This window comes from Anomalospiza imberbis, chromosome 14 (genome assembly GCF_031753505.1).
Source record: "Anomalospiza imberbis isolate Cuckoo-Finch-1a 21T00152 chromosome 14, ASM3175350v1, whole genome shotgun sequence".
In the NCBI taxonomy this organism is placed as follows: domain Eukaryota; kingdom Metazoa; phylum Chordata; class Aves; order Passeriformes; family Viduidae; genus Anomalospiza; species Anomalospiza imberbis.
In genome coordinates, this window is record NC_089694.1 from 11,370,984 (window position 1) to 11,389,455 (window position 18,472).

The 18,472-nt window shown below is 48.1% G+C and overlaps 1 protein-coding gene across 2 annotated transcripts in view; it reads left to right on the forward strand.

Moving 5' to 3' along the window:
* Positions 1–18,472, forward strand: part of GAB3 (GRB2 associated binding protein 3) — a 64,252-nt gene that overhangs the window by 40,198 nt on the left and 5,582 nt on the right. The window contains exons 2-7 of one of the 2 annotated variants that reach the window (XM_068204887.1): positions 4,554–4,857; positions 10,819–11,032; positions 11,449–11,927; positions 14,423–14,478; positions 15,587–15,842; positions 16,977–17,058. In XM_068204887.1, the coding sequence (XP_068060988.1) occupies positions 4,554–4,857; positions 10,819–11,032; positions 11,449–11,927; positions 14,423–14,478; positions 15,587–15,842; positions 16,977–17,058 (1,391 nt within the window). The remainder of the gene's footprint in view (positions 1–4,553; positions 4,858–10,818; positions 11,033–11,448; positions 11,928–14,422; positions 14,479–15,586; positions 15,843–16,976; positions 17,059–18,472) is intronic. The other variant, XM_068204888.1, reaches the window with a different exon arrangement.

Here is an 18,472-nt window from a genome sequence, read left to right on the forward strand (position 1 = left end):
TGAGCTGCTGAGGCCCTGAGAGATAAAACTGCTGCTGCTGACTCATCTGGCCAGGGCTTGTCACTGCTGGGCTCCCAGTGACCCCAGTGTGCTGCATCCCCTTACCCTGGGGGAAGGAGGTGTACAGCAGATTGCAGGCAAATGCCAGGAAAATGAGGAGAGGCTATTTGACTCAGAGAGAAGAGCCTCCTGCTGCAAGGTGTGTCAGAACCAAAACCCCTGCTTTGCCTATGCCATGGAACAGGGCGAGTCCTGTTATTGGCAATGGCAAACCTGCTCCTGTCCAAAAACCCTGTGCACTGTCACTCAGCATTGTAGGATAATTAAAAGGGTTTTGGAGCCAACATTTTGTGGGTAAAGGCACATATGGGGGGAAGGTTTCAGAATGGAAATAGGCTGGGGAGACAGTGATGGGACCGGATATGTCAAGTGTGAGAGGATGTGCAAAAGATGGTCCTTCATCCCCACCCATGCAGGCAACTGTGTCATGTCAGCAGATGATGCCACTTTTTCCTTAGAAAGTGGAGGACAGAAAAAGGAGCCCAGAGAGTTGAGGTGTGTGCAGATGCAGTTTGATGGTACAGTGAAGCTGATGTTAAGAGCAAGCACCCAGGGAAGAGGAGGTCCCATTTCCTCCCACCCTTCTGTGCCCTCCGTGGTGCTGGGTGCCTGTGTCCAGCCACGGCTGTGTGCTGGGGCAGTGGGCTGGCAGCACTCCCTGTATCCCAGTGTTGGGTGAGGTGGTGTCAGCTGCTTTTGCTCCCTCAGGTGACTCTGGTGTCAGGCATAGAACATTGCAGGCACAAGGCAGCAGGTGAGCTCACCAGCTGATCCCAGCAGACTCTTTGTTGTCCCATGCCACTGCCACTCTGCCATGGCACCTGATTTCAAGAGGGCTTGAGTGCTTAAATGTCTGTGAAGATCTGAGTGTGCAAATGTTGATTCACCTGCGCTGCTGGCTCAGGCTGCCATCCCTCTGTGCCTCTCCCTCCCCTGTGCTCCAGGCTCAGCAGTGGTTGGCAGCACGGGCAGCTTTTTGCAGATATTTTTCTGCAGCTCCATGAGGCTGAAAGCACCTTAATGTTTGGGACACTCCACGGTGGCAGCCAAGGGCTGTTGACTTGCCCGAGCTTGTGATATCACCAAAGGGCAGTTCCTCTGCCTCACTCCACCCCTCCTTTCCTGCATGTTTCTATAGTCCCTGTGTAACCCCCACAAGAAAAATCTACTTGTTTTTCAGCTGGCCGGAGCGGCCTGGCTGCCTGGGCCCCACCGCCAGCCTGGGGAAGGTGCTGAGGGCCCACACTGCCCGAGGGCCGTGCAGATTCGGGCAGCTGTGTGCCACTGTTTCCCCCCAGCCCTGTTCTCCCGGCTGCTCCGCTATGATAGCCGGTGTTTGCTCCCAAAGACCCAGCCCTGCTCTCCTCTCCCATCACGAGCCTCTGACCGGGCACCTGCCCATGTCCAGCCTTGCAGCGCCAGCCCGATGACAAACCCGATCAGACTGTGTATTCACAGGTTAGCAGGCAGCTCCTCAGGGACAGACCCCAGCCAGCCGAGCCACGGCCCCGGACACACAGCACAGCCAGCCGTGCCTCCTAATGGAGGCACCATGGGCTTTTCCCCAAAGCACAGCAGCACTTTATTCTCTCACCAGCTGCCTGGGTTGTGCTGAACACAGCCTACACACTCGTCTAGAATCATGAAAACCAAAATGCTTGGAAATGAAGTCAGGTACCCTGGGCTGTCCTGCCTCAGGGTGTGGTAGCAACCAGCAGCAGGTAGCCCTGAGCCTCCACTTTTCCCCAGCTGCCAGCTAGGGTGCCAGGCAGACAGTGCTCCCCCATCCCCTCCCTCCTCAGCTTGCTCAGATGCAGGGGATTTCTATCCAATTTCCATCAGCAGGAGCCAGGTGTATTTAAGCCACAAAGCTAGCAGCTTTAGGAAGGGGGGGAAAAATGTGGGGTGGTTTTGTGGTGGAGCTGGAGGTTTTCACCTTATTGCCTTAGCAGCCTTCTTCTTTGGAAGGCAAAGGAGCAGCTCTTGTCTCACACCTTCTGAAACATTTTTCTTTGGTTGTTTAGAGGTGAGGGTGCATTAGGAGATGTGACCTTTCTGTCCTGATCTATCTGTGGGGAGTGCATTGAGCCTGTCACCTGGATTGCAGGTGACAGAGATTTGGGCTCTTTTTGGTGCTATATGTGAGGTACCTGCTGGCCTGTGTTCCAGTGTTGTATCTGGCTAGTCTAGAAAGTTCCTTCTCCATTAAAGGTTTTTCTTCTCTTTCTGTTTCATGTTTCTCCTTTTCCCTGTCTTCCACAAAATTATGCTTGTCTAAGATGTGTCAATTATCTGTTATCTCTAGCTACTTCCAGCAGAGAACAAATCACTTTCAAACTTTAATAGGTCAGTGGGGGCAAGACTTAATTTTCTTTGTGCAATACACTTTGCACCTCATCTCTTCTTCCTGTTTATTCCTGATGTGATGCCCCAGTCTGTAAGCTCCTCCTGTACACAGGCTTGCTAAGCCTTGCAAGAGCTTTTTCCATGAAATATCATCTCTGTATTTGAAGAATAATTTGCTTTCAAAAGAGATTGAGGTACTGCCAGGCTGAACAGACTTACTACTTAGATAAATTTTTGGGTGAATATTGACAGCCTGTGAAAAGCTGGCTGCACTGCAAAAAAAAAACCCCAAAAATTATTTGGAGCACAAAAAGAAAAGTATTTTTCTGACATAACAATTGCTAATATTCTTTTGTTGCTCATTTTTACTATCACCATGACTATGGGAACTCAGCATCAGCAACATCTGTAGTGCCTAGATTATCTTAAACTGTGCCAGTAAGGACTCTTACATCTTACTGAAAGCAGCCTGAACTCAGTTATTTTGTCTTAAAATGGAATGGTTGCCTGTCTTTAAACTGACAGATCCAATCTTTGCAAAATAAGTGTGATTTTTAACTCAGACACAAGCTACCACCCAGATTTACATCCTTGCGACAAAGTCCTTTTGCCAAGAGTTCTCGGGTAAGATTCGGGTAGGGAGGTTGTGGTAGTGGTTGTTCAGACATTCCTTTCAATGAGCTTTTAAGTCCAGTGAGGGCAGGTGAAGCAGCCAGTGTCTGTGCAGTTGTTGGAGGTCCCTGGGCAGTGTAAGAGCCCCTGCGCCTTTCCCAGGTTTCCATCAGAGCTGAGGCAGCTGCAGCCTTAGCTTTGGCTGCTCCCTGGCCTGGCTGGCTTGGGCATGACATATCCCACAGTTTTTATGGAGTTTGGCAAGGGCAAATGTCCCGATGTCTTATTTTGGCTTTTTTTCTGTGGGACAGAGATTAGGATGAATTTCTTCTGGCCCAGAGTAGGTGTTGGTGACAGCTATAATCAACACAGAGGTGCTTATACTGTTGATGAACAGAAGCAGCTGCTGGGGAAAAAAAAAAAAAAAAAAAAAAAAAAAAAAAAAAAAAAAAAAAAAAAAAAAAAAAGGAAAGTATATTATTTTGTGCCTAGAAACAGTCATGTAGCTTTATAGAGTGATGCTGCCAGGACTTCATTTAAGCCTGTGTGGGACCCATACCTTCAGTCACAAGGGTCAGAAAACATCAGTGCTTGCCAGGTTTGCTTCAGGTTGGCAGTGCCTGTGTAAATATTGTCCTTTTGTAAGATGCTGAAGTTTTAGCACTACAACTCAACTCAGGGGTTTGTTCTGGGCTTTCAAAAGTAATTGGCAGCTCAGAAACAGCTTTGTAATAGCACTGAAAACCGTAGGAGGGAATCTGCACAGGGTATCTGGAGCTCTGGGCTTTGCTGGGAAAAAGGCATTTGTTTCCAGGTATGTACAGTTCTTGGTATTTTCGTTTTACAAAAAAAATTGTTTTCTCTTCTACGGATGAGGTGGTGATGTATTGGATCATTTTGATTGAGTCATGTTGGCAGGGTGAGGGGAAGGGAGAATGTTCATCTTGACCTCCCAGGGACAACCTTCTCCCTGCTTTCCAATCTCTAATGCAAGCTGATTGCAAGTGCATCAAATAAAAATCACCATTTGGCCAGCTTATCAAAACAGCTATAAAACCTGAAAGAAAATAAGCATGGAGCACAAGTCCTGTGAGGAGCAGCTAAAGGAACTCGGGTTGTTCAGCATGGTAAAGAGAGGCCTGAGGGAGCACCTTATTACTTTGTAACTACCTGAAAGAAGGTTGTGGCCAGGTGGGGGTCAGGCTCTTCTCCCAGGTAATGAGCGACAAGACGAAGCAGCCTCAGGTTGGTTTAGGGGAGGTTTAGTTTGGACATTAGGAAAAATTTCTTCCCTGAAAAGGTGGTTAAGCATTGGAACAGGCTGCCCAGGGAATTGGTAGAGTCATCACCCTGGAATTCTTGACAACACATGTAGATGTGATGTTTAGGGACATGGTTTAGTGATGGGCTTGGCAGTGCTGGGTTGATGACTGGATTCAATGAACTGAGGGGACTTTTCAAGCCGTGCTGATGCTGTGTGTGGGCTGGTTGCTGCAGTGGGTGTTTGGCACTAAAGGTGTTTGTGCCCCTTGCAGGCCTGGCGGAAGCGCTGGTTCGTGCTGCGCAGGGGCCGCATGAGCGGGAACCCTGATGTGCTGGAATACTACAGGAACAACCACTCCAAAAAGCCCATCCGCATCATAGACCTCAATGAGTGTGAAGTGCTGAAGCACTCGGGGCCCAACTTCATCAAGAAGGAATTTCAGAACAACTTTGTCTTCATCGTGAGAACCACCTACCGCACCTTCTACCTGGTAGCCAAGACTGAGGAGGAGATGCAGATCTGGGTGCGCAATATCAGCCAGATCTGTAACTTTGGACATCTGGAAGATGGCACAGGTAGGATCACGCTCATCTTGGAGGCTGGGAGAATGCCCAGAGGTGACAGGAGGCATGGACCTGGGCTGGGCAAGTGTAAGAGGACTGTGGTTCCTATAGCTCCATAAAGACTGAGATGCTGCTAAACCCTGATCTGAAAGTTCTCAGGGACCTCACTGCTGCTGGGTGGCAATACTCACTGACTGGTCTCACTTTGATGAAGCAATTCCTGCTGGAGCAAACAGCACGTCCTTAATAAGAAAAGGTGCTGTTTATGTGAAAAGCTGTTATCTTGTGGGGCCATTTATTTCATTACATGTCCTGCATTTATTTAGTTAGGCTTAATGTAGGCTTTGCTGAATGTGGAATGTGCACAGACTTGGGTGTGTATGCATGTACATAAATCAATGACAGAAATACTAAGCTGTCTTAGTCTGTTAATAAGAGAAAACAAAGAAAAGGCAGAGGATAGGAGTGTTAGAAGTGTATGTGTTGACTTAAGAGATGGTCCTGCCAGTGAAGCATCAAGGCAACTCTTTTGCTGGGCTACACCTGTATATACTCAGCAGAGTGAATTTCTTGAAAAACTGCCAAGAATTAACCACTCCAAGATGGATGTAGCCAGTAATTAAAGTGGGGACCTGTACCATCATTAACTTACCTTTTAAATGAGACAATCAGGCTCAGATAACAGCAATCTGTCTTTCCCTTGACAATTCCAAGGGGCAGATACAGCAGCAATTTGAGAGTTTCAGAGGAAGTGAATCAGAATGAAGCCTTCAATGTGATAAAAGGCAGTGCAAGAGTAGAAGAGAGGGCCATGGAGAAACACAAGCCCTAGGGCAGTAATGTGTTTGGGATATCATGTGTGGCCAGGCAGTTTATCCTTCCATGGTCTTTGTGCTACTGGACTCAGAGTGCTGCTGGTGGCTGCAAGTGCTGCATGGCCACACCATTACCAAGCAACTTGATAAGAAAGAAAAGGCTATGGGAAAGGTTTTATTTTAATCTAGCATGGTTCCTGGCATTGCTTAGCTGCCTTTTGAGTAGTGTCTTCTGAGGAAAATGGGAGTGGCAAGAACACTGCAGTGGTCCTGTTACAAATGTGATGTCTGTTCTTTTCTCATTCACTTCAGAAACCACCATGAAAACTTGCTGACAGATTATGTGTCAGTACAAGCTGCCCATGAATACAAATATCAAAGTAGGTCTGGTAGGGATTGGAGTCTACTGCCCTTTGGAGGTTGGATGGAATTAGGGAAGTTCAGTAACTGCCCTCCTACTGTTCTTTGTTCATGCTGAGTTGTTGTTCTTGGATTGTTATTTCTGGTGCAGGTTTATTTGAGATATATTTTTACCAATTACTCTGCAATTAAGGTAAACCCTTCTATGCAAAAGAGAAAAATTATCTTTGTCTCTCAAATTTTTAGGCAGCCTTCTCCTGGCACTGGGTGAGGATGTTAAGGGGGGATGTGATCTGTGGCAGAGGAGCTAAGATAGTGGCTTAAGACAGTCCCAGACAGATGCATTTATACTGGAAAATGCCTTCTCTGTTTTGCTGGTGCAATGCACTATTGCTTGTAAGACTTGCACATGGACAATACTCAGAGTATTACACATTGGTGTTTCTCTCAGAGCAAAGATTGCCAGTGTGGGCACTGATGGATGAGAAATGACAGCTCTTGCAGCAGCAGTTGGGAAAGCTGACACTCCAGCTTTCCAAGGCAGATATTACCCCCCAAGAAGTTCAGCACTGCTGAGCATTTGCCTTGATTCAGTACAAAGTCTGGCACATGAACTTGCAGCCCTCATCAAGGATGGTGTGAGCTAAGCCTCCAGACATGCACTTACTCTGTCTCTAATGCCAAATAGCTTCTAAGAGCTTCTATTTACCCTGCAGCTCCTGCCAGTGAGCTCAGGTCTGGGGCATATCCAGGTCAGGCTGCCAAGCACATCCAGATCCTCTGATTTAAATCTGCACAGCTCCACAAGTTGCACATCACATTTCAAAAAGTTGCTAATTGCTTCAGCTTTTCAGGATCTCCTGAATTCTCCAAAAGCCCGTAGGTTTAAACAAATTACCCTTTAAAATTAACATTAGAAGAGAAAAGCCCTATTAAGTGCCACATGTTTTTTTCTAACTTGAATGCTGCTGCTTTAAAAAAATACTAGTCCCTGCTATGAGTCATATCATTCTTAATCTGTGCATTGCTGAAAATTTGCTGTGACTGAAGCCAAAATACAACCTGCTGCTTTCTCTGCTTAATGCCCAAAGTGTAGCCACAGGTTTATGCAGTGACTCAGCTGTAAGGGCTGTCCTGTTGTTCCCAGTTAGTCCCTTCCAGCAGCAAAGAAGGATGGACAGCCAGGTCCCCACACCAGAGGTGTTGGCAGCCAGATGTGGAGCAAAGTTACAAAAGCCATGGCTCCTGTGAGCACAGCTCTGTAGTCAACAAGAGAGAGGACAGCTGAGAGGCAGAGATGACATGGCAGCTCCAGGCAGATGTCAGGAAGCACCTGGGAAGGCGGCTGTCAGGAAGGGCTTGCCAGCAGCACTCACACACTGCTGCCACCAGAAAGTGCTGCTGGCTGTGCTGGAAATGACAGGGGAGTTGGCACCTTTGGGGAGTCAGCTGGAGGAGAGAGGAAGAGGCCTTGCTCCTGGTTTTCCTGCCCTATCTGAGCAAAATCCTGCTTCTATCTTTGGTGAAACCTCCCAATAGAGCCATCATTCCCCAGCCCCACGGGATCCATGGCCATGCAGGGGACTGGGAGGATGCTTGGCCCGAGGGTCTGGGGCAGGGGAGGGGATGAAATGAAGTGGCTGTGGGACACTAGGGGCACAGTTTATCCCATGTGCAAGCTGAAGCCGTGACTATTTGACACAATCCAATGTTACAGCTTTTCATTGGAGAAACTAGTGGGAAGGTTGTTTAACCAGTTTCATTAGGAAGCCTTATTGTTATTATTTCTACCTCCTTGGTATGTCAGTGCAGCCTTGGGGGTGGTTGATGTGAGAAGAACACCCCTATTCCACTGTGCCCCTGCACAGCTGTTGCACCATAGCAATTCCTGGGGAGGGGGCTGGGGTCTGTAGCAGAAGGGGAAAGCCCTCTGTTTCTCTAAGCAATGGCCTTTCATTGATGGGAGAGGTCATGGTGGAAGATGCTGTGCAGCCTCTGTGGTGGCTTTCTCCATAATTGCAGGGCAGAAATGTTTGGTATTAGTACCCATCAAAGCAGTTATTTTGGCAGCTGAAGCCTCTTGCTGTCTCTCTGGCAAAGGGGATGGCAGGCACCAAACCTATTCTCTGCCTTCTCACTGTTGAAAGTAGCCATGCATAATTTATTCTGCCCAGCTGCTGTCATGGTCGTTTTAATGCACACAGTTTGGTTACCAGCAGAGCTGGCAGGGACAGGAACAGTCTGTGAGGAGCTGGCTGCAGGTCCCTGAGCCCCTGAAGGTCAGAAAAGGGCAGGTCTGTGCTGTCCCTACCCCTCCCTCCTGCTCATAACCGTTGCCATGTGGTCTGCAGCTCACAGCTTTTCCTGATGGGATAATCCATGGCTAAACCCTGTGAGTACCAGATGGAGTTCAGGCCTGTTCGTTCTCTGTGTTAATAACTCAGAATGTCATTAATTTCTTTCTTATGCATTGTGGCAGTTTTAGTTGTTGGTTTGTTGGGGTGTTTTTAAATGTAGTCAGATGGTGAACATGCTTTTCTGAGATCCCATGGGAGTTAGCCCAGTGTATGTTTGATCATTGTCAGCTTGCAAGACAGCTCTGAGTCCTGGATTTAAAGGCAGAGTTACTGTCTGAGCCAGCATGATGAACAAAAGTTATTTTTCAGATGGGAAGGCTGCAGCCCTCAGCTCTGCTTTGTAAATGTGAAACCCTGTAAAAGCCATTCCTTCCAGATGATCACTGATTAAACCCTACTGCTATAAGCACCTGCTCAAAATTAAAGCAAATCCTTTGCTTACACTTGAATTTAAGCATGTTCTTATATGCTTTGCTGACCTGAGGCCCACCACTGCCCAGATCTCTGAAGATAACTGGAGGAAGCAGCAGGGAGTCAATAGTGGTAGATGGGAAGGAAAGAGGCAGCTCCCTCCCAAGCTGAAAGGGTTGAGATGTAGGATAGTGCAGGGAGGGAAGATGAGCTGTGTTATTCTTCTTCTGCTATCAGAAAGATGAGGGGTGAAGCCTGCTGTGGCTGGTGTGGGATCCTGGATCGCTGGAATCATAGACTATCCTCAGTTGGAAGGGCCCTGTAAGGATCACCACACCAAACTCCTGGCCTTATACAGGATGGCCCCAAGAATTACACCATGTGCCTGAGAGGGTTTCATTTGTGTTTAATTGTGTTTCTGTCTAACCACTTAAGCCTTGGCAGTCCTTTCCATCCCTCCTGGTCTGCTTGCATGTATACCTAGCACCTCCCAGGGTTGAGAAGTGACTACAGCTACCTGGTACAGTGCCAAGGTTTGTGGCTCTGTTGAGGCTGGGACTAGATTGGACCTGCTGGAGGGTCTCAGGACCTCAGCACACAGGGCAGGATGTGGGGTGGAGGACTCATGCAGCTGGTCAGGGGCTGGTTCCCAGAATTCCATCAAGTTCTGGATATCAGCATTAGAGAAATCTGCCATCTTGCTGCACATTGAAGACATGTTAATTCTATGTATGGTTTTATCAGCAGTTGCTGGTTTCTTGTGTTTGTTTCTTCTGTGGCATTTTTCATTTTGGAGGAGAGTTTGGCAGCTTTGACTCAGGCAGTGTCTGAGCCAGAGAGATGGGCATCCACTGCCAAGCCCTGCAGGTGTCAGGGACCCAGTGAGCACTGCCCCATCCCCACACAGCTCTGGTGAAGGAACTGCCATGCAGCATCCTGGAACTTCATTAGAAAAATCATATTCCCTGAGGACTTGTGCTCTTGGTGCCACTGTTTGAGCTTGCTGCCAGGAGCAGATGCTTTTGGGGAGCTGCTCTGTAAAGACACCCTTCCCATTCCACAGCTGCCCCTTGTGGGAGGTCTGGATTGCACTGGATTTTTTGAGTTGGAATGCCCCAAAAGCGTTGTTTAGCTTGACTCTGTGTGGCTCAGCCATCACTCCTTCTTCCCTTCTGCCCAGCTCTCTAGCAGGGACAGAGGCTGGGAAAGGAACAGAACCAGACTTCTCTGCTGCCAGGCAGTGCTCAGGCCAGATGGGTCTGAGTGTCTCAGCCACAGGCTGCCACTGAAGGGTGGCCTTGGTGGTGTGAGCAGGCAGCCAGCTCTGGGCCAGCCCCACTGCCTGCAGCCCAGACCCCCTCCTGTCCCACTGCCATCCCACTCTGTGCTGGGGACATTGGAGTGTTATGCCTAGAGAAGGTGTCAGTGAGCTCAGGCTCCCTGTGCCTTGTGACCTCCATAAAAGTAGTGTCACTTTTCTCAGCAGAGCCAAGAAGCCTCCAGCTGGGCAGTTACAGCCACAGCACTGCTCTTGGGGTTTGGTGTCCAGCTGAGAGAGGCATAAAAAGCTTGTAGACATGTTCAGAGCTTGTCTGGCTATTCTGTGAGCTGGAAAGCCCAATTTTGTCTACTGAAATCTAAAAAGTGGCAAGAAATCAATCCTTATCCTTATCACCATTAATTTGAAGTGTTGGAGATGAATAATTAATTATTTGCATTAGATACTAAAAAAATACTTGATAAAACAGGCTGCTGTGCTTCAGCTCTTTCTTCAGCAGAATCTGTTCTTCATTGCTGGCTGCAGGAGGGAGAGGGGGACCCCAGAGCAAGGGGTCTGCACTTCCTACAGCCTGAAGGACTTTGACAGCCTGGGCAGGGGTAGCAAAATCAGGCTCCCCTCTACCCAGAACCAGCGTTTGCCTTGACTCACTGCTGCTCTGGTGTTAAACATCCCTGGTGCAAAAGCAGGGTGGTGACGGCCAGGGCGAGTCAGAGCCATCCTTCAGCTGGGCCATCCGTTGCCATTGCAGGTTCTGTGGAGAGCCTGTCTCACACGACCTCGTCCCCACAGCCCTCGCCGGCCGCCTCCACCCACGCCTCCCGCATCGCCGACCCCTCCTTCTCAGTCGAGCACACAGCTGCTGATGCTGCCACCGAGGAGACCCCCAGCGAGTCTGGGTCAGTCTTCCTCCCTGACTACCTCTTCCTGTCCAACTGCGAGTCGGGCAAGCTCAGCCACAACAGGTGAGTCTGGGCTGTGCCAGATGTGTCAGGCTGGAGCCCCCCTCTGTCTGTTCAGGCATGAAACTGGGGCACGCAGCCCCAGGGAGCCCTGCCACTCAGGGCTGGCTCCCAAACACAACAGGGGACCACCAGCCTAATCCAATTTACAGGGTACTTTTCATAGCACAGATTAGTGGTTAAGCATCATATGTTGGTCCTGTCCCTTTCCAAGGTGGGTGGCTGAGGATCTGACACACAGCCTCCCTCCAGACACCTGCTGTTGTCCAAGGTGCTCCACAAAGTGCCTCAGCCTCCAGTCCAGCTCAGAGGGAAGGGACAGATCTTGTCCCAGATTGTGTGGTTGGCTTTTTTGTTTGCTGTGTTCTTCCAGCCAGAAGAAAAGGAAAGCTCAGGTCCTGACCTCTGTCTCCTTGCAGGTGTGACAGCTGGTCAAATTCAGACAGATCTCTGGAGCAAACATCATCAGACGATGTTTTTGTAGACTCCTTGCAATCCCAGCCCTCCTCGTACCTTGTACAGCCGACCAGCGCTGGCGCTGTGCACCAGGTTGGAGCCCCAGTGGCAAATCCCAGCATGATGTCCAGGAGCACAGACATTAGTGGGCCATCCAGTGACTTTTCCTCCTCTTCCCCACTGCTGGGGACACCGCTGACACCGACATTTCAGATTGACAAGAGCCAGAAGGGGCTGCCCTATGGGGTAACACAGCTGGACGTGCTGTCCAACACGCCCCCGCCGCGGCCGCCCAAGCCAACGCACTTCTCAGACAGGAGGGGAGAGGAGCTGGGCAGTGGGACCCTGCAGAACGGGCACGTGGGGATCTGCCGGCCTCAGGTTGCTCTGGTGCCCAGAAGGATCTCCTTGTCCAGCTTGGACAACATGAGGAACTGGAAAGGTGAGTGCACTTCCAAGAGCCAGCAAAGCAGCACCAATGTGAGGCGTGGAGCTGCCCACATTCACAGAGCAGTTTTGACTTCCTGTTGTACCTCTCTGTTCTCCCCTCTGTGAAATCTTACACCACCCAATGTAACACCAAGTGCTGCTTTCAAATTAGCAAGCAGGATTCAGTCCCTTAGGTTTGCTTCTGCTGTGTAGAAGCCTCTCAGTATGTGTACAGATGGGCAGCAATTTAGCTCTGATCCCTTCAGGGTGCCTCATGCCTTGCTAATTTTTCCCCTTCCTCCTCAGAAGAGAAAGCAGTAGAAAAACCAAAATGAGAAGTCCGCCATTGAATTGGGCAATGCCAAACTCTGTTTATGCAGGTCAAAATGTGGGCTTGCATGTGGGAAATGCCTCTGGAGCTGTGCTGCTTTGCTACATCCAGTCTGTTCTGTGAGAGCTGCATGTCTTTTCACAGCTTAAAGTAAAGACCAGGAAGTCAGGGAGACACTGGTGATGGGATGTAATCCTGGTTGAACCAGGGACTCTGCGTGTCCTTGAACAAATCCCACTCTGTCCTTGCACTTCTGTCAGGGCAGTCTGAAAACCTGCTGCTATAGAGCAAGGCAAGGCTGCAAAGCAAACTCTGCTCTGAGCTGAGCTGCCTTTTCCACTTGCTCCTGAAACACCATCACAAACAAGAGCAGCAGTCAAAACCCAGAACATCATGGTGTCAAAAACCATATGCAGTATGAGAGAACTTTATTACATGGAGCCACAGAACAGAGGGACACAGCTGGAATACCTGGCTGGAAATCATGAGGTATATTGTAGTCATGTGAAAACCTTCATTTTTTGATGAGGAAAAGAGTGTCGGTTTTTAATGGCAAGCATCCTTTGGACTCCTGTAGTTTGAATGACCAGACAATGTGTGGGGCTGTTAGATCTTGCTCTTACAGCTCTGAAGCTAAAGCAAGGAGATCTCTGCTCAGTCTGTTTTGTCAGTGTACAGACAATTCTTGGAGGGTTTCTGGAGAAACACCCATCAATGGAATTGCTGTTCTTAATTATCAGCTACATTTGGTTGCTCCCTGAAAAATGCTACTCTTGCTTCTGCACGTGTGCTGCTCCAATGCAGCTGGTTCATGATACTCCAACCCAATTTACACCAAAATGTCTCTAAGAGGATTAAGTGGCCAAATGTCATGTTGTGCTTCTGTGCTGCAGGGTTGTCTCTGCCTGATGGGGGCAGCAATGAATTAGTAAGTGCTGCCACTTTTTCTTACCCTAAGTGTAGCTGAAACTATTTGAAGAGTTAAACTCTGAATTAAAATGTTTAACAAGAAAAATCAGAAAAATAAAGAAGGAGAAAGCAGCAGTTCCTCACCAGCTCCCCCAGTGAGTGCCCTCAAGTTAATAACTTAAGTTTTTGCCCTGCTAACCTGCCAAAGGTGCCCAGATGTAATTAGCCCAGGGCAAAAGCAGCAAGAGCTAGTGGAAGTGCCATGAAGGAGAATGAGCTGTGAGGCACCTGTATCCTGGCGCCTGCCACAGCCTTGTGCCTCAATGTCTTTTTGCTCTAATAAATAAATTCAGCTGTCCCAGGACAGTGACTGTGTCTATCTGAATACATATCTGCACTAACAGAATTGCTTTGTTCTTGTTTAGCCAGAAAAGGCCCCAGTTGCAGTACTGACATCTCTACCATAAGAGCAGGGAATGGATTAACATGGTTGTGGGGATTTGAAGCATTCCCACAGAAAAGCTATTTTCTGCACAGAAAATCCCTTTTCATAAAAGGATGGTGGTTGTAAGCATCTCCCACAGCTGATCTTCTATGTGCTGAATGCTGGATTTTAGGGTTTTTTGGCTTTTGCTTGGAAAATAAAATTGACTTATATCAAGACCAATGCCCACATGCACAAGGAGGCTGGTGCTTGTCTCCATGATCTGGCTGTTCATTCCCCATCACCTTGAGCCCCTTGCACCACGTCACCACTTCTGGATGCCAATGCAAAGAATTTTTCTCCTACCAATAAGTTCCCCCACGCACCACTTTCTGCACAATAACAATTGTTTCCCTGGCACCTTAAAATGCTCCTAAATAAATATCCAAGAAATAATATTATCTATAATAGCCCCTTTTCATGTAATTTCCCTAGTTTGACAGCTGGAAGAACAGATCAACTAGAGCAGGAGCTGCATTTAAATGCGTGCTTGCTCCCACACCAGTCTTTTTCCCCAACTGCTTGTGTTACAGGAAGCATAAGTTGCAGCTGGACTGTACATGAACAGGTTCCTTGGTTTCATCATACTTATAATAGAGGTAATCACTCTGGAAATGCTTCTGAGTTGGATCTGGTCTTAAGTATCACTGTATTTCCTCATTTAGGAGTTATGGAATCTGTATAAAACTCTCATTATTTTAGAGCCATATGTTTTATTCCAGAATTATCTCTGTACAGTTGCACTGCCTTATCCCATTTTTAATCACTTTTTTTTTCCTTGCAGCAGACATGGAAGGCAGTTCCCTAAGAAGTCGAGATAAGAGGCTTAGCTTGAATTTGGTAAGTACTCTGTTTGCACAAATTTAAAACACTGGCACCTAAACTTCAGAGTGAATTATTTCACATCCTGATATTCAATCATTCTTCTCCTCTGTTCAGCAGAAGAATTAAAAAAATGGAAAAGGTGCTTGGCTTTGGGCAACTTCGGTGCTGGCTGCTTTGTGGCCTCAAGTCAGCCTTTGAGAGGAGAGGGAGGGAGAGGCCTCAGTACTGAGCACCCTGGTTTTAAAGCAGATGAAGCTGGGTCTGTTATGAAGAAGGTTACCAGTAGCTTCAAGAATTAAACTGTTGACCAAGAGCAACAAAGCAAATGGCTTATTACTTGAAAAAGGGGTCTAAAGAAGCCTATCACTTCATGGTCCTGAGGGATATCTCTTCTTTAGGACACTGGAAAATGTCTGCTCTGACAGTGCCTGTGATTGAAGGCTCTATCAGTCCACAGCTTCCTGCCTCAGCCTTTGACAGACACACATCTAAGCAGCACCATCTCACATCACATAGCCAGTCTTCTGCCTGAGGCTGGATGCTGTCTTCTGTGGGAGATGCTTTGCTGGTGGTGGGAAACTTTTTTCTCCTCATTGAAAGCTTGCAAGAATTGTAATAACTCCCTCTCACCACTCAGCCAGCACTAACCTGCATGAAGTGATTTTCTAATGCTAATTCTCAGTGATCAGAAGTGAGTTGTGAGGTTGTGAGGTTCCACATTTGCCACATTTGTCTAGTTCATTAGGTGTTCTCCTTTCAGACTTTTTTTTTGTATTCAGGATCCTCCCACATTTTATGGGTCAGAATTACTGCTGTGAGAGGCAAGTGCAGCCTCGCTGAAGTTGGAGGATTTAACCAATAAAGTCACCAGTCAGTTTGGTTCTAGTTTCCAGCAGTGACTTGTGAAGCTCAGCGTGGACTGCTCTGGAGCTGGAGTGTTCATCTGAACTCATGCGTTTGTCTCTTGTCACTCCATCTTGTGCCTCTCTGAGGCCCCATCAGAGCAATCCTGGCCTGGGCTCAGCTCAGGTGTGTTCCCAGCTCCCAGCAGCTCCCGGCTGGGAGGGGCTGGCTGTGTATTAATGGAGCCCTTTCTCTCTCTGCTCCTGCTCTGCCCATGCAGCCGTGCCGGTTCTCCCCGCTGTACTCGCCGGCCGCAGACAGCGCGGAGGACAGCTACGTGCCCATGCGCCCCAGCACCTCTCCCTCTGCGCCCGGCTCCGACTGCTCCCCCGACGGATACATCCCCATGAGCCCCGGCTCGGCCACCTTCACCTTCCCCGTTGTCAGCACCGAAAAACTCACCAGCCCCTTGCCTGAGCTTCCCTCCGACGTGGAGCCCCCTCCAGTGAACCGGGACCTCAAGCCTCGCAGGAAGTGTAAGCTCAGACCTAAAGTGCAAAGCCTGGGGGCCCTGATGGTGGGGACATGGGTGACCTCCTTTGATAGTGTCCTTGGCATGTCTTAAAGCAATTCTCCCTCTAGAGGATGGGTTGGAATGCTGCATGGGTGACTTACAGCACTGTAGCCTAGGATGTGCTTGCAGGGTGGTTTGTGAGTGGAGGAAAAGATTCCTCGGCTGCTTCTGCAGTCAAAGCCCAGGTGGCTGCATAAGCACAGTGCCTGGCTTTCACTGTGACTGCAAACAGCCAAAGGGACCTAGTCTGGGAGAGACAGCAGACTAAATCCTGCCACTCTGTGGTACATGTACACCTGTCTCAACAGCTCTCTGACCTGCCAGGAATGGGACATCCAAACACTCAAGTACTCAAACTTGATGTGTTGGCTGTTGCTTAAACTTCTGTTGGGTAGGCACAGCTGTCTTAGTTTAATCAGGAATTTTCTGCAGATACTTTTGCTGATGGTAATTTTCCACTCCTGGTTTTCATGGCATGTCCAAAATCTGGGTTGCACTTCTAGAGAATATGATGGGGACATAATTCAACTTTGAAGTGGAGAAATTGCCTAAACCTAGCCTATAATAAGGCTCTTAGGGTTGTAGAACCACAGGGTTACTCAGAAATTGGTTCAGGCAGTGCTACTGTAAAGTGGGTACAGACATTTAGACTATTGCCATGAAGAAAAGCATACTCATATCCTTTCTTAAAGGGTCTTGAGAATGGTGGGCACATGTACATTGAGTCGTGACAGGAATGGTCCTGATCCCCATGTATAGGACCTTTTTCTTTAGAACAAAATCCAAAACCTGTTATAACCTGTAGGCTGAACCAACCTCTCCAAGGCAGCATATACAGAGCGTATTTGGGGCAAGTGTATGTATCTTGTGTGGCATTTGGTCTCTTTATGCCCGCTATATTTCTTCTGTTATTTTAGGGTGATTGGAGGACTTTGCTTTCCAGCACTGACTGAAGAGGTCATTTGTTACTGATTTCCTTCTTGGTTATGTTCTGTGAAATACTCTGTTAGTTTCTTTCTGTTAATACAAAACTGCATTTTTCTAAACAGTCTGTACTTTTCATTGAAAACATAGTTCCTTTTGTACTTACTTACAGCACGACCACCTCCTCTGGACTTGAGGAACCTCTCCACAATCCGGGAGCATGCTGCTGTGACCAGGATGTGGACTGTGCCTTAGTAAGTCAACACGAAACCTGCTGTTCCAATCTTCGAAGTGTTAGCATGGAATAGAGTTAAAAATAACTTATCCCATCCCACAAGAAGATTCCTAGCAAAGTCCACAAACAGAAGTTCCTCAACGTTCCTTTCAGTATCCCCAAGGCTTTTGCTGTCTCTGAAAAGCAGGGTTCCCTTTCATGATGGGCAGCTCCAGGGAATTCAGCATCGTGATTTGAAGGTTCCTTTTAAACATCCTGGAGCTGGTCTGCACTCTGGTGTGGCTGCTATGATGGCTAAAAGCTTGGCATGCCTAAACTATGATAGAGCCATTTTTGCTCCTTAAAATTAATATAGCAAAGGAGAACCAGATCAGATAAAGATCTGCCTGAATTGTGGACTGGGTGTAGAATTCTGCACTGCCATACAGCAGTCCAGACTTGAACTTTTGGTGTGACCTTTTGTCACTAGAAAGTAGTTGTTGGTAAAACAAATGCTTTTGATCCCACAGCCCAGGTAGTATGAGCAGATTATACTGTTGGGCTCCAAGGGCAGCAGAAGACTCATCTTCAGGGAACTTGTGAGCAGGGGAGGACTTCAGCCTTCAGTCTTGGCTGGAGGGGTGTTGGCACAAAAAAAAAAAAAACAGCGGTGCTGAAGTGTGCGTGCAAAAGCCAGATATTCCCATCAACCTCCTCTGCACACCTCGGGCACTCCAGAAAATGTGGGGTTTTGCTGGCATGAGTGCCAGACAGGGCATTTCCACTCCCCCATTTCAGGCTGTCATGTGAAGGGCAAAGGAGATGCAAGGTGAGCAGTTTCTCAGTTGCAGAGCCCTCTCTCACATCCAGTCCAAGGCTGGTTAAGCCCCTTGGCACTGCCTCTTGGGGAAAGCCAATACCCTGCTTCCCAAGCACCCCTGCCAGTGCACTGAGGTTAATCAGTGCTGACACAGTGCAGAGTCCTGAAGGATAATGAGCTTAGAGTGAGTTTGCATGTTTTACACTAACAAAAATTAAAAAGTTATGCCTGAAACTAATACAGCAAAAGGAATTATGCTGTTCATGCACAGAGAAGCCATCTAATTTCCTACTAACCAAGCCCATTGCACTTGCTTGTGGTAATTTATTCACCATGCACCTCTGAGAGTTGTGTTCATGGGAGAGATTTCCTTGTGCAAGAGCAGAGTCACAGCCATCTCCGCAGCACGGGTGGCAGGTGTTGACACTGTGTGCAAAGCCAGACCCAGTGCCTTTGCATGTACCTCCAGCAGCTGATTAATTTACATCAGTCTCCAAAATGTGGATACCTGCACAGCCAAGTAACTGCCCCCATTAGTACCCAAATGAATGATAGCTCTGTGCCCCTTGGTAGAGAATTGCTTCAATGTTTTACAGTGTCTGTTGTACCAGATAGCAAACTTCCATAAATCCCA